The sequence below is a fragment of the Bombyx mandarina genome, chromosome 22 (assembly GCF_030267445.1).
Source record: "Bombyx mandarina strain Sakado chromosome 22, ASM3026744v2".
Classification (NCBI taxonomy): Eukaryota; Metazoa; Arthropoda; class Insecta; order Lepidoptera; family Bombycidae; genus Bombyx; species Bombyx mandarina.
The window spans coordinates 10,634,460-10,647,388 of NC_143228.1; the positions used below are offsets into that span (position 1 = coordinate 10,634,460).

At 40.0% G+C, this 12,929-nt stretch overlaps 1 protein-coding gene across 1 annotated transcript in view; it reads left to right on the forward strand.

The window, feature by feature from the left end:
* Positions 1-12,929, forward strand: part of Zasp52 (Z band alternatively spliced PDZ-motif protein 52) — a 33,470-nt gene that overhangs the window by 14,621 nt on the left and 5,920 nt on the right. The window contains 9 exon segments of the mRNA XM_089737129.1: positions 44-356; positions 1,717-1,905; positions 2,512-2,602; positions 3,118-3,265; positions 3,745-3,768; positions 7,385-7,948; positions 7,951-8,557; positions 8,751-8,937; positions 11,311-11,431. Of these exon segments, the coding sequence (XP_089593255.1) occupies positions 44-356; positions 1,717-1,905; positions 2,512-2,602; positions 3,118-3,265; positions 3,745-3,768; positions 7,385-7,948; positions 7,951-8,557; positions 8,751-8,937; positions 11,311-11,431 (2,244 nt within the window).

Sequence of the window (12,929 nt, forward strand, 5' to 3'; positions counted from 1 at the left end):
ACGGCGAGTACATTTGAAATAACAGTATGTTGCGGGCCGGCAGAGCCTTCTCACTTTTATTCGCGGGCGAGCGTGGCGCGCGCTGGGTCGCCCGGCAGCCTGGCGCGCTCGCACCGCTCCCGGTCCCGGACGCCGCGTGTCATGGTGACTCCGGCGCCGGACCGCGCCAGCACGGGCACGCAGACGGCGACGGAGCAACATGCGCCCCCCAAGGTGGTACTGCCGGAAGGTGTGCTGGAAGCGCTGCCGGACGGGCGAGTGGCGTTGGCTCCTCCGCCTGCCCCGCGCCCCGCCACCGGCTCGCTGCCCATCCTCAACGACACGCCATATTGCTCCGATTGTAATCGATACATTGTGTAAGCGGCGTCTCCCGAAATGCCTGCCGTGTTTGCTACCGTGTCGACCTGTTGCACTAGTTGTAATAATTGAGAAGTAGATTAATCAAAGTAATGAGATATTTCCTCACGTTGCGGATCCCCTCTGAGTTTTCATTTCTGCTCGGAGAGGACCCTCAATCTATTCAATTCGGTACGAGTATGGCGATGTGAGCTCGGCCTAGCGAGCGTAATTTAATTCTTTTTACACATTGATTAAATTCGCGATATTGGTGCTGAATTTTCATTACTCTTCATAATCATCTTCCACTATTTACTTTCACTATTAGTTAACGTGTAGAATACTATAAGAATATCATTTATTTTATCGAACAAAACACTCATTGAGCATGTCACGATTCACCATTTATTATATTTAAAAAGCACATCTGTTACGTTGCTTGGTCCATTTTAGCACGATCAGTAAGATAAGCATGTTTGTTGACAGTATCAATAGTGCATCAAATAGATATTCGAATGTTATAAATAGTAGTTTGAACTCCTTACTTACATTGTACAGGGTTGCCAACAATGATATAGTTTATAAGGATATAAACGACGTTTCCTTTTAAGTTTTATTTATTTATTAAAACTTGTTTTGGTTATTCTTATTATAGAATTAAAACGTGTGCAATAATTATTCAGCTATTAAAATATTTTTCCTTTTAAAATGAATGTGCAACCTAAAGTCGTATATTTTCAAATCAAATCGTTAAATAATATTCAAGCTTGACAGTGAAGGCGTGTGTCAAAGTATTCTGATTGGATGATTACTTAAATTAATAGCGATGATGACGACAATTAAATAAATGCGCGGGAAAACCGAAATGACGGATTCCGCTCGTAACTTTGTGAGCGTTCTTTCATCGAAGGCTTCAAATGTATAAAGATAGAATCATCAACATCAGAGCGCTGCTAGGAATATTTTCAATACATGTTATTTATAGAAACCTTATGTCTTATTTGGTCACGTCTTCCACAGCCTTCAACTATGCAGTTAGTCCAGTACTACTTATAGTGTAAATAAATTTAATAATACGTTGTATATATGTTATTGAAACTAGTATATTTTTCTTTAATGCGTTAGAAATAAACAGTTGGCAATCCTTAATGTAAATACAACTGATAATATTATCAAAATGTATACTTATACTATGTACTTAGTCAGGTTTATATTTATATAATATTATAAAAATATATTTTCATCAATCTTCGTCATGCGAAAATGGATTTTTACATTCACAAAAATTATTCGAATACATGGTCGCCATTTACTCGCACTAGTTTTGTATGAATTCAACAGTTATCTTTGGAGTGGGACTTATTTAATGGTTTTACGCAGGGGAGTGTTTGTGCGCATCAAGGACAAGAATCTTCACGTGGAATGCTTCAAGTGTTCGACTTGCGGGAGCTCTTTGAAGAATCAGGGCTATTACAACATAAACGGTAAACTGTACTGCGACATCCACGCCAAGCTGGTCGCACGTCAGAACCCACCAGCGCCGAACTTGGACCCTGTAACCGTGCCACCGTAAGAACCCTTATTTAAAACCTTATTTCAAATTGTCTAGCTAATCAAAAAGGCTTTAAATTCAATTTTGAATGTATTCTAAATATATATCCATGTATCTATGTATATCGTAAGTTAATTACGAGAATATCTAATAACTAATAACTGTATATATCACTGTTAGAGCCCACTGAGTTTCTGGCCGGATCTCCTCAGTGGGTCGCGTTTCTGATCCGGTGGTAGATTCTGCGAAGCACGGCTCTTGCTAGGGTTCGTGTTAGCAACATCGTCAGGTTTGAGCCCCGTGAGCTCACCTACTAGCTCGGTGAAGCTAATATGGTCTCTCTAGACCATCAGCTTGGGTAGAAAAAAAACACTTAATTCTATGTATAATATAATTTTTGGGTGAAAATCTTTGTGATATTAATTTATCAAAATTTCGCTGTAATTTATTCAATTTTGCGTGTTTGGCAACTGTTTAGTTGTCAAGTTGTCAATCAATAGATTTCAAGAATTACCATTAGAAATCAAACCCATGGTAGCTTCATGGGGATATTCGGTATTATAATTAAGTCACGTTTCCTCAGACTTGTTGTGTTTGATCTATATATTAATATTATTACACAGCGGTGGCCGAGTTCCTACCAACACATACTCTACGCCTCTGCCGCCACTGTCTACCAATAACTACAGCAATGGATCGTCTTCGCTGTTCAGCGTGAGTATCAGCTTTGAAAGTGCTTGAAAATATTCAAAAACGTGTCATACATTTTATATCATAATATTTAACCGCTCAAATTACGGGAGATGCGGTCTGATTAATATCACACCATAAATTTTAAATGAAAACTATACAAAAGTAACGCAGCTGTTGTATAGTTTTAATGAGTAATATTGTACTAACACTAATTGGCAATTTTAATTGAATGTCTAGAGTGGCCGTATGGTGTGACAAAAAAATTCGTGCCTACCTACCTACATGAAGGACTTTCACAAAGAAGTAATATTGCCGTTATGCGTTGAATGCCTCCGTTTTGTCCTTTTTTTTATTATTATTGCTTAGATGGGTAGACGAGCTCACAGCCCACCTGGTGTTAAGTGGTTACTGGAGCCCATAGACATCTACAACGTAAATGCGCCACCTACCTTGAGATATAAGTTCTAAGATCTCAGTATAGTTAGGCTGTCCTGTTTAGGTTATGTAAAATTATGAAAGGGTTGTATGTTGGACAGCCTTCAAGCAACCTGTCTGGCCCGAAGCCGTTCGGGTCGTCGGTGGGGTCCGCGTACTCTCCGTCGCTGTCCCCCCGCTCGGCGCCGCTGTCGCCCGCGCGGCCACTCACCGCGCCCGCCCCGCCCCCCGCCGCACCCTTCGCCCCCAGTAAGAGAGTCACGTTTGCCGTATAGATCTAAGATATAAATCCCATTTCGAAAAATTATTAATTTTTCAAATTTTCATTTTTGTCTAACAACTAGTCTCAATTTCTCATTAATTTCCCGAAATATAACGTACTTTTAAAGCCCAGTGTCTCAATTTATTGAAGAAAACTAATAATTTCTCGAAATAAAAAGTAATTGTAAAGTCTAGTGTGCTATCTGAAACTGTTGATTTTTGTAATAATCAAGTTTCCTCATGACAACAGTTTTAGATGGCATTCTGTCATTGGTTCTTAAACTAGCTAATTATAACTATAGAATATGTTCAGTGAATTTGGTGCAATTTATGAAATGTCTATTAATACTTCATGTCGGTAAACATTTTATAATCAATATAACAATAGGTAGAGTATGTTGGAAAGCAATGAATCGCAACAGGATATATGAATTGTAAACTATAAGTTACTAATTTATTTTCAACAGAACGGCCAGTTTCCGTTTTTAAAGGTAATTTAATTTAAAAAAAATATCCACAGCTCTGCTTCGAATGGCTACATTTAATTGTAATTATTTGATATTTGTAAATATTACACAGAATTAGTGTGAATGCGCTACGTGGGCAGTCAATGTCACTCGCAATTCTAAAATAACTATCTCCTGGCACCAAATATCTTTTAAATCATACGTAACTCATAACTGCCAAGAAGACCTGAGGCTGTCAGTCAGATTCTTAACATTCTTGCTTCATTAAAATAGTTTGCAGTCAGTACTATAGCTCACGTATTTATGTTCAAAAAGCTTTCAGTTTCATTAATATTGTTTTCATCTATTTTTCCTTTCCCGTATCTATCACCTACCTTATAATGCTAACAGCACAAAATGTTAAAAGTATTGTGTGGCCACCTCCTCCAAATGCTCCAGAAGATGAACCACCTAAATATGAAGCGCTCAATAGGAGTCCTATGCAAAGAGAATTGAAAACACGCCAAGTTATAACACCGGATATATCTAATGAAGACGGCAAGGTTCAAAAAACCTCAAACATTCAAAGAGAAATATTATCTGCCGAACAAAAACGGGAAATTTCATCGAGTGTCTCCTACACTGCTGCGGTTTCTTCTGCATCTTCGTCTTCTCACACTAAATCCGAATCTATTTTGAATAATCCACAAGCCCAGATTGTTCAAGAAACAACTAGTTGTGCTATACAATCCTTTTCACAGGAATCCTCTTGTGTGAGCCAAAACCTTGTGTATCAAACATCTACAGGTTCTCAACAACCTCCTAAGATATATGAAAGCAACGAAAATATTCAAAAAGCTGAAATGTCTGTCAGTAAAGAAACCAGTGCAATGGCAATAAAATCGTCAAATGATCAAAATATAAATCTTTGTCAAGTGAAAGATGCACTTTTCAAGCCGAACGCAGGAAACTCTGTAAATCAAACTTCTAATACTCAAGAAGACCAGAAAATGTTTCTTAAGGAAGATAATTTGTTAAAAACCGTGTCAAACCAATTTATCCATGAAAAACAAATCGCTGAAAAATATAATAGTAATACTGAAGTTATGAATTCAACAAGAAATGAAACTGGTTCGTTTGTTGAGACACAGAATCCTATGCAGATCTCGTCAAATGATAAAAACAGACAATTACAAGAAACTGTTAAAGAAACTATGACAGAAGCATTGACCATCGCACCGAACAGGCCTTACTCGCCATTGCCTGTACCTCAGCCCCTAAACGTAAAAACAGAACTTTATCATCAGGAAAAAAATGAACATCTATCAAATAAAACAATTCAGTACACATCGGTTCAACAAAATCAGAATCTTCCGAATCGACCATCTCCTATATTTACTCAACAACCCAAACGTGCTATTACACCCATTCCGCCTATTAAAACATATAATCCACCTGAGAAGGTTGAAACACCAATTGCGATGCCTCCCGAAACCACCCCATATATTCCTGAAGATTTCAAAATAACCGTGGAACCGAGAGTAGAGCGTGAGGCAACATCTTCTCCATTTGTGGAAGCCTTAACTACTGCTCCTGAACGTCCGTACACACCTGTTAATATAAATTCTGCATCTATTGAAAGAGGTTCTTTAAGAGATGCCCTTACAATCGCTCCAGATCGACCCTATAGTCCTCTTCCCGTAAATATAGCAAATCAATTTAATCACACATCCACATCAAGTCTACACGTACAAACTTCAGCTTCTGAAATTGTCAAACCCGTCGCAACACAATCTTTCAATAATCAAGTAGTATCAGATCAAATGAACACTGAATTTTCGAATATGCAAAATACATATAATTTACAATCTTCGTCGGAGATGTCGGCATTTAAGCCTGTCAGCAAGCAAATTTTGATGCCTCCTCAAACACAAGATACTTCTCACTATTCTAATGTAATATCAGAAAGAAACATACAAGAAACAACAATGTCTGAATCAACAATAATGCAACAATCAGCTTTTAAAACTAGCAGTGGGTTTTCTTCTGTAAAATCTGCGCAAAATTACTTTGAACATCTAGATAAAAAAGAAACACTGTCATCGTCGGCGGTGAGGTCTATATCTGGTTTACATAAACCAGATAACATACCGTTATATCAAAAGAATTTTGAAAAACTTCCATCTCAAAGAGGTATATCACCAGATATGTACAAAGAAAAGCCAGTTTTGCAAAGGCCAGTAACACCATCAACTGATCCACCAAATAAGCAAAGAGATAAATCTAAGGAGCCTAAAGATTCATCTCAGAAGTATCCAGAAGTTTCCACTGCTAAGATTCCACAAAACCAAACACCTATATATCAAATACAACCACAGACCCCACTGCAGTTCCACAAAGATACTCCTATTACTATGACATTTCAACCTGTTACTGATGATAATTTCATGAGAAATTCACCTATTCGCAGTCGGCCTTCAACACCAAGTTTGATTAATAAACCGGCACCAATTATTCCTCACTATCAAATGAATTTGGTTACTGTAGAGCATTTGGCACCAGAAAGTCATTTATATGATCCTTCTAGTCCTGAAGCAAGCCGTTCACCTACTCCTAAACCTAGGTCTCGATCTCCAGCACCAGGCCCTCCTCCAAATCCTTTGAAAGCTCAAGCACCTCGTATCAGAGAACCTGCACACTCGCATTCATTACTGACTCAAGCGACGGCAAATTTGCGAAAAGAACACGAATCTCAACAAAAACAAAGTCTTAATGTTGAATTCCAAGATAGATCTTGCGAAAAGAAGTTTGTGTCTGATCCATCGAGTATGATAAAAGAACAAACTCAATCAAATTTCGGGTACAAAACTGAAAATTACGCAAAAGGAGACATTTCTATTAAAGAAGATTCAATGATGGCTCAAAATTTTGGACAACGGCAGATGCAGTCACAAAATGTTTCTGAATTCGGGCACACTACTGTTCAGACAACAAGAAAAACCTTTGAAGAATTCGAACGGACACAGTCAGCTAAGACGATTGAAATTCGTAAAGGGGGTTCATCTTTTGGCGATCAACAATTTTTAAACTCTAATATCCACCCCTCAGCAATAAACGCTAAACCTGTGTTTCCACCTCCCGCTATGACTTTACCTACCCAAGAAATGTTATCTGTCAATTCATCTAATTATCTTAATAACGAAAATAATGCAACTGCTAGTAGAAACACAGGCATTTATAAGCCAAAACCTTTGAATTCTGGTGCTAACCAAGGTCCAGTGTGTGATCCTACCCCGTCAACAGGTTCCAGTGTAGGAGCTGCCACACGTGGTAAAACTTTTGGGGTATCATCGGCACCAAAACGAGGAAGGGGAATATTGAATAAGCCTGCCCTGCCCGGCTCTCGTGTGCCACTTTGCGCATCTTGTAATGGAAACATTAGGTGATTCAGTGTGGAAAATTGACGCACTTGATTGTTGTGTGATGCATGAATATTATCGAGACAAGATAACTTTAGCGAGTGTATAATGTCAGGCATAAACTATTTCTCTAACCATAACCATAGCAACTTTTCCTACGTTATTTGCGTTAGTCTTACTTATTAAATATCGCACGTATTAAAACTAAAATGCTTATGTGTTTTTGATTGTTTTCCTAACAGCTAACGATGTGCAGACCACAAGCAGTTCTCAGAAACCAGAGTTTAAAAGTCAAGCTGAAGAACGTCTCATACGAAAAATGGCTAAAATGGCATTAAACGGATATGAAATTGGCATTCAACGTAAAATAAAGCCAGCCGACCACATCCAATCTATGGCTGATAAAATACAAGACACTGTCGTTACTAAGCATCCTCTGAATACCGATGGTTCGTCGGAGGAAAACATTCGTGAGAATAGTACTCTAAGAAAAATCTCCACTAACGACAACGTGTACAAAAATACAGAATTCGGTAGTATGAATGACAGAGTTAAAGAGAGTAATTTCTTAAATGCAATAATTTTCAATGGAAGTACTCCAGTACCTCCGCCATTACCTACATCTCCTATACCCACTTTCAATATTCATAGTACACCTCTTGGAGAACCAATAGTTACGGGTAATATCAAAAAACAATCTGATTTACCAAAAAATTTTAATATCGATTACGGCCTAGATTTCCAGAATGAAACTTTGAACGGATCCTTAAATGACAATGATTTTAAAATAATTGATGACCATAAAACACAACTAACACTCTCAAAAAGACGAATGGTTTTCAAAATTCTTTCCTGAACGGAATGAATTCCACCAAATCCGAAAAGAAACCAGATCAAAAGTTTGAAAATAACATTTACTCTAATACATTGAATAAACGAAAATTATTTGAAAACAAAGATGATACTAACAATTTCAAACACTCGCCATGTGACTTAAAGAATGAAAAGAAAATCATTGACGTATATTCAAAAGCAAATAATTCCAATCAATCTTTCAAGTTAGACGGTCACGACTTATCTAACACAACGGAAGAGACAAAGCCGGCAGTTCTGCCGAGTTCCGTTAAAGAAAATTCATTAGTATATGACGCACATGATTCAGCAACTGTCACCGATGACCCTCCATCTAAAGTTTATGAAACCGATAATGACACATTCTCCGAATCAAATACTTTAGAAAAAATAGTTAATAATACTGAGGACGTTGTTAGACGACGACAGAAAAAGAACATTAGGAATGATGACGGTAGAAGGGATTCTCATATCATCGCCAGACCACTTAGTACTATGACTTCTGTAGATGTTGAAGAGGGAATGTATCCTGTATGTCACATATGCGACAAGGCTATTACAAGGTAAGGATTTTCAAATTAATACGCGTCGGGAATACATCAAGTAAGTTTCAAAATTGCATGAGTGTTGAATTGATAGTGTTGGTTTTTCATTGTAACGGTAACACAATTAATGATCGATATAATAATGTATGAAATTATATAGTTCTTTTTATCATCAACCCACGTTTATTTACCATTTTATTTCAATGTTCAGAGGTCCATTCATCACGGCTCTTGGACGCATATGGTGCCCCGAGCACTTCATCTGCGTGAATGCAACATGCAGACGTCCTCTACAGGATATCGGATTCGTCGAAGAGAACGGACAGCTCTACTGTGAATTCTGTTTTGAGCAATACATAGCACCCGCCTGTGACAAATGTCATGCTAAAATTAAAGGCGTAAGTATAATAAACTGAATTATCACCACCGTGACAGTAAAAATAATTAAAATAAATTTAAATAGGCTTCATTTAAAACTCAAAATAAAAACAGATTAAGAAGATACAGTGCTACCGACCAGGGTCTGCTCTTATAGTACGCCTTTTACCACAAAAATCACGAATTATTAAATATTTATATAAATATAAAATATAAACATAAATATTTAGGAAATTTAATATAATTTTCACTGCGTCAGTGCTTCATCTGTCAAGGTTAGCCACAGGATTCACATTTGAACATCTCTGATAGAGAACTATTATGTTTTTGGGATAGGAAAAAATAGACATTCCCAAAAGAAGCCATCAACATCGTCTCTGTCCTCTATTTGTTGAATGTGCATTTATAAGGTCCACTTTTAGGAGTCACGCTATATTCTGAACTCAAATTTGTATGGAGTTGGAACGTTTGCCTACGTTTGCCGCTAGGGGCGCTGTTCCTACTGCATACAAATTTGAGTTAACTTTTACGCGATCGAGAACGTTAAAAAATTCGCACTGAGCACACAGAACGGCAGTCGTGCGCAAATTTAGTGTGACGGAGAAGTCACAATTCACTAACGGTGCTTTTAGGTACCCCAAGCACCGGTTATCGTTCTCGTCGAACCTGTCGCTTGCGACGAAGGGCTAGTAAATTAACTCACAGACACAGCCTACTGAGCTTTTTGCCGGACCTTCTCAGTGGGTCGTGTTTCCGATCCGATGGTAGATTCTGCGAAGCACGGCTCTTGCTAGGGTTCGTTTGAGCCCCGTTAGCTCACCTACTCGCCCAGTGATGCTGAAATGGTCTCTCAAGATCTTCAGCTGAGGTAGGAAAAAACGGAGAAAAACGATCTAGGTATTGTGTCGTCCCAATCTCGGCGGTCCGTGCTGGAGGCGTGGTCTCGCCGCTTGGCGGACCCGTCGGCTGGCATCTGTACCGTCGAGGCGGTCCGCCCGGTTCTCGCGGACTGGGTGGGCCGCGACCGCGGATGCCTCACCTTCCGGCTGACGCAGATGTTGACCGGCCATGGGTGTTTTGGCCGGTACCTCTTCAAGATAGCCGGAAGGGAACCGACGGCGCAGTGCCACCACTGCGCGGACCGCGACGAGGAAGACACAGCGGAACATACATTGGCGCGTTGCTCTGGATTCGATGAGCAACGCGCCGCCCTCGTCGCGGTCATAGGAGAGGACCTCTCGCTGCCGCGCGTCGTGGCTACGATGCTCGGCAGCGATGCGTCCTGGAAGGCGATGCTCGACTTCTGCGAGTCCACCATCTCGCAGAAGGAGGCGGCGGAGCGAGAGAGGGAGAGCTCTTCCCTTTCCGCACCGATCCGTCGCCGTCGAGCCGGGGGCCGGAGGCGGGAATACGCCCGTACGTCCCGGCCCCTGTAGGTGGCGGCCTCCCCCCGGTGAAGGTCAAGGGGCGACCTGAGGGGGTGAGGCCGCGCGGCGCGCTACCAGCACTCTAGCGCGCTGCCGTGGAGTGAATAGAGCGACCGGTCGACGGTGTATCGCGTCCCGACCCGGCAGGCTGGTTCTGGTCCAGCGGGGTATTCCGGGACACCAGCGGCACCGTCTGGGCGGCCCGACGGGCTGCCGTACCGAGACGGCCGACGTTTCAGGGCCTTCGATTCGCCTCGAAGGCTCCGTCGGCTGGGCGTCCTTGGGGTGAGCCGCGCCGTCTGGTTGTAGTGTTGACCGCGGTAGCCCCCCTACCTCATCCGGGTTCTGACCTCGGAGGGGATCGGACGTCGGGTGTAAGAGTGCAGGGGAGTCGTTTAGTGGGTGGGCTCTAAAATCCTTGGGCCCGCGGTCTGCTCACAACACCATGCAGATCGTTGAGTCTCACATACCCCGCGCGCCCCTTTTGCGCGGGGACCTCGTAGGAGGTTCGGCCCTCTACCCGAAAAAAAAAAAAAAAAAAAAAAAAAAAAAAAAAAAAAAAAAAAAAAAAAAGGTATTGTGTCGTCCATAGACAACATTCGATTCAGCAGAATATACTTTATGTATTCTTATTATGTATATTTTATTGATATTATTTTATTAGTTATTATATTATTTATCTATTTATTTTTTTGAGATTACATATTATATTGATTCATTATGATTCTCCTCCTCCTTGCGTCGGTTTCCTCATTACTGAGGGTCGTGGTCATGGCCTTGAAACAGTTTGTTTTTTATAATGCACCGCCATCTGTTCCTATCTGCAGCTGAGTGCAGAGCATCGTGCACTGTGGTATCAAGGGCTGCACGAATCTGGTCCATCCAACGCGTCGGGTTCCTGCCTCTTGGTCGCTTGCCCTCGACCTATGATTATTATGTATTTAATCATGATTATTTCGCTTATAGGACTGTTTAAACGCCATCGGTAAACACTTCCATCCAGAGTGCTTCAACTGCGTTTATTGCGGAAAGTTGTTCGGAAACAACCCGTTCTTCTTAGAAGACGGACTGCCATACTGCGAAGCAGGTAATTTATCAACTACCTTATTGAATTTCATCATTTTAGTGCACAATGATACCATTGAGCTATTCCTTGTATTAAGTACGGGTGTGAACACCGGCGAGTCGCATCATTCGATACGAGTACACCGGGCATCCTATCCTTTAGGATACGGCGACTTTAAATACATATTTATGTAGGATTGGCAAGAATGGAACGTATGAAAAGAGTGTGAAACGGAGCGTTAAGGTGTGAATTAGAGAAAACGGTAAGAAAGGGAAAAGAGAATAACAGAGAAAAGGAAGATGGTGAAGACGGTTAAGGCGTAAAAAAGGTGTTAGATAATTTTTTTATTCTGTATATTTTTCAATGATTTGCCTAACAGCATGGATATGATCAAGTACTGAGTAGTTTCTTCTAAAACCTGCTTGTTCTATTGGCTGTTGCTCGTCGAGTTTGCCCTCCATTCGCTTGAGCAAGATCTTTGCAAATATTTTGTACAGGTTGGATATTAAACTTATGGGTCGGTAGTTTCCAATATCGTACTGATCACCTTTTTTGTACAGAAGGATTATATTGGATTTAGTCCATTGCTGGGGAATCGTTTCTGTATTGATGATATCGTTGAAGATTTCTTTGAGAATAGGTGTTATTGTTTGTTTCGCTTGTTTTAGTACTTCGTTACTTATTCTGTCGGGTCCTGGAGCTTTATTGTCTCTTTGAGTTTCTATAGCGAATTCTATTTCATCCTGTATGATGCTGGGCACGGATGAGATTTCCAACAACTCTATTTCTTTTTCCTCTATGTTGTTTTCATATAATTTCTTGTAGTAAGATCTAGCAATTCCTAATATTCCTTGCCTTCGATTTTCCTTCAAGCTATTACTATCTTTCATCTGTACGATCCAGTCCTTTTTGTTTGATAATTCCTTATGTGCCTTTTTTATACCTCCTGTTTGTAAAATGTGTCTCTCTATTGTTTCCATTCTTTTTTGAGTTCTATCTTTTCTAATACTTTCTTTAATTTCTTTGCTGAGTTTTGCTATTTGCTTTCGATTATCGTTCCTATTTTTTTCTTTAATTAAGTTAGCTCTTTGTTTGAGAAGGTTGATTGTTTTGGTAGTCATCCACTTGTTAGATAGGTCTTTGTTATTAGTCCCTTGTTGAATAGCTGCTTTGATTGCTCCTTCTAACCAGTCGTATTTTTCTTGCACCTCCATGTTTGTTGTCTCTTTTTTGTAATCTATAAGTTTTGTCATTACAGAGTTGGCTATTTGGGATATTTGGTATTTGGTAGGTTTTGTGTTCATCATATTGTTTCTTGGTCTTGAGTTTTTTGGCGGGGTTGTCGTTAGTTCTGCTCGAATAATTCGATGGTTTGTATTGAAGTTGAAATTGCTTATAACTTTCATGTTAGAGAAGTATCTACTTTTATTAGACATTATAAAATCTATTTGGTTTTTTGTTTTCCCGTCTGATGATGACCAGGTCCACATCTTACTTTCTTTCTTCTTGAACACTGTGT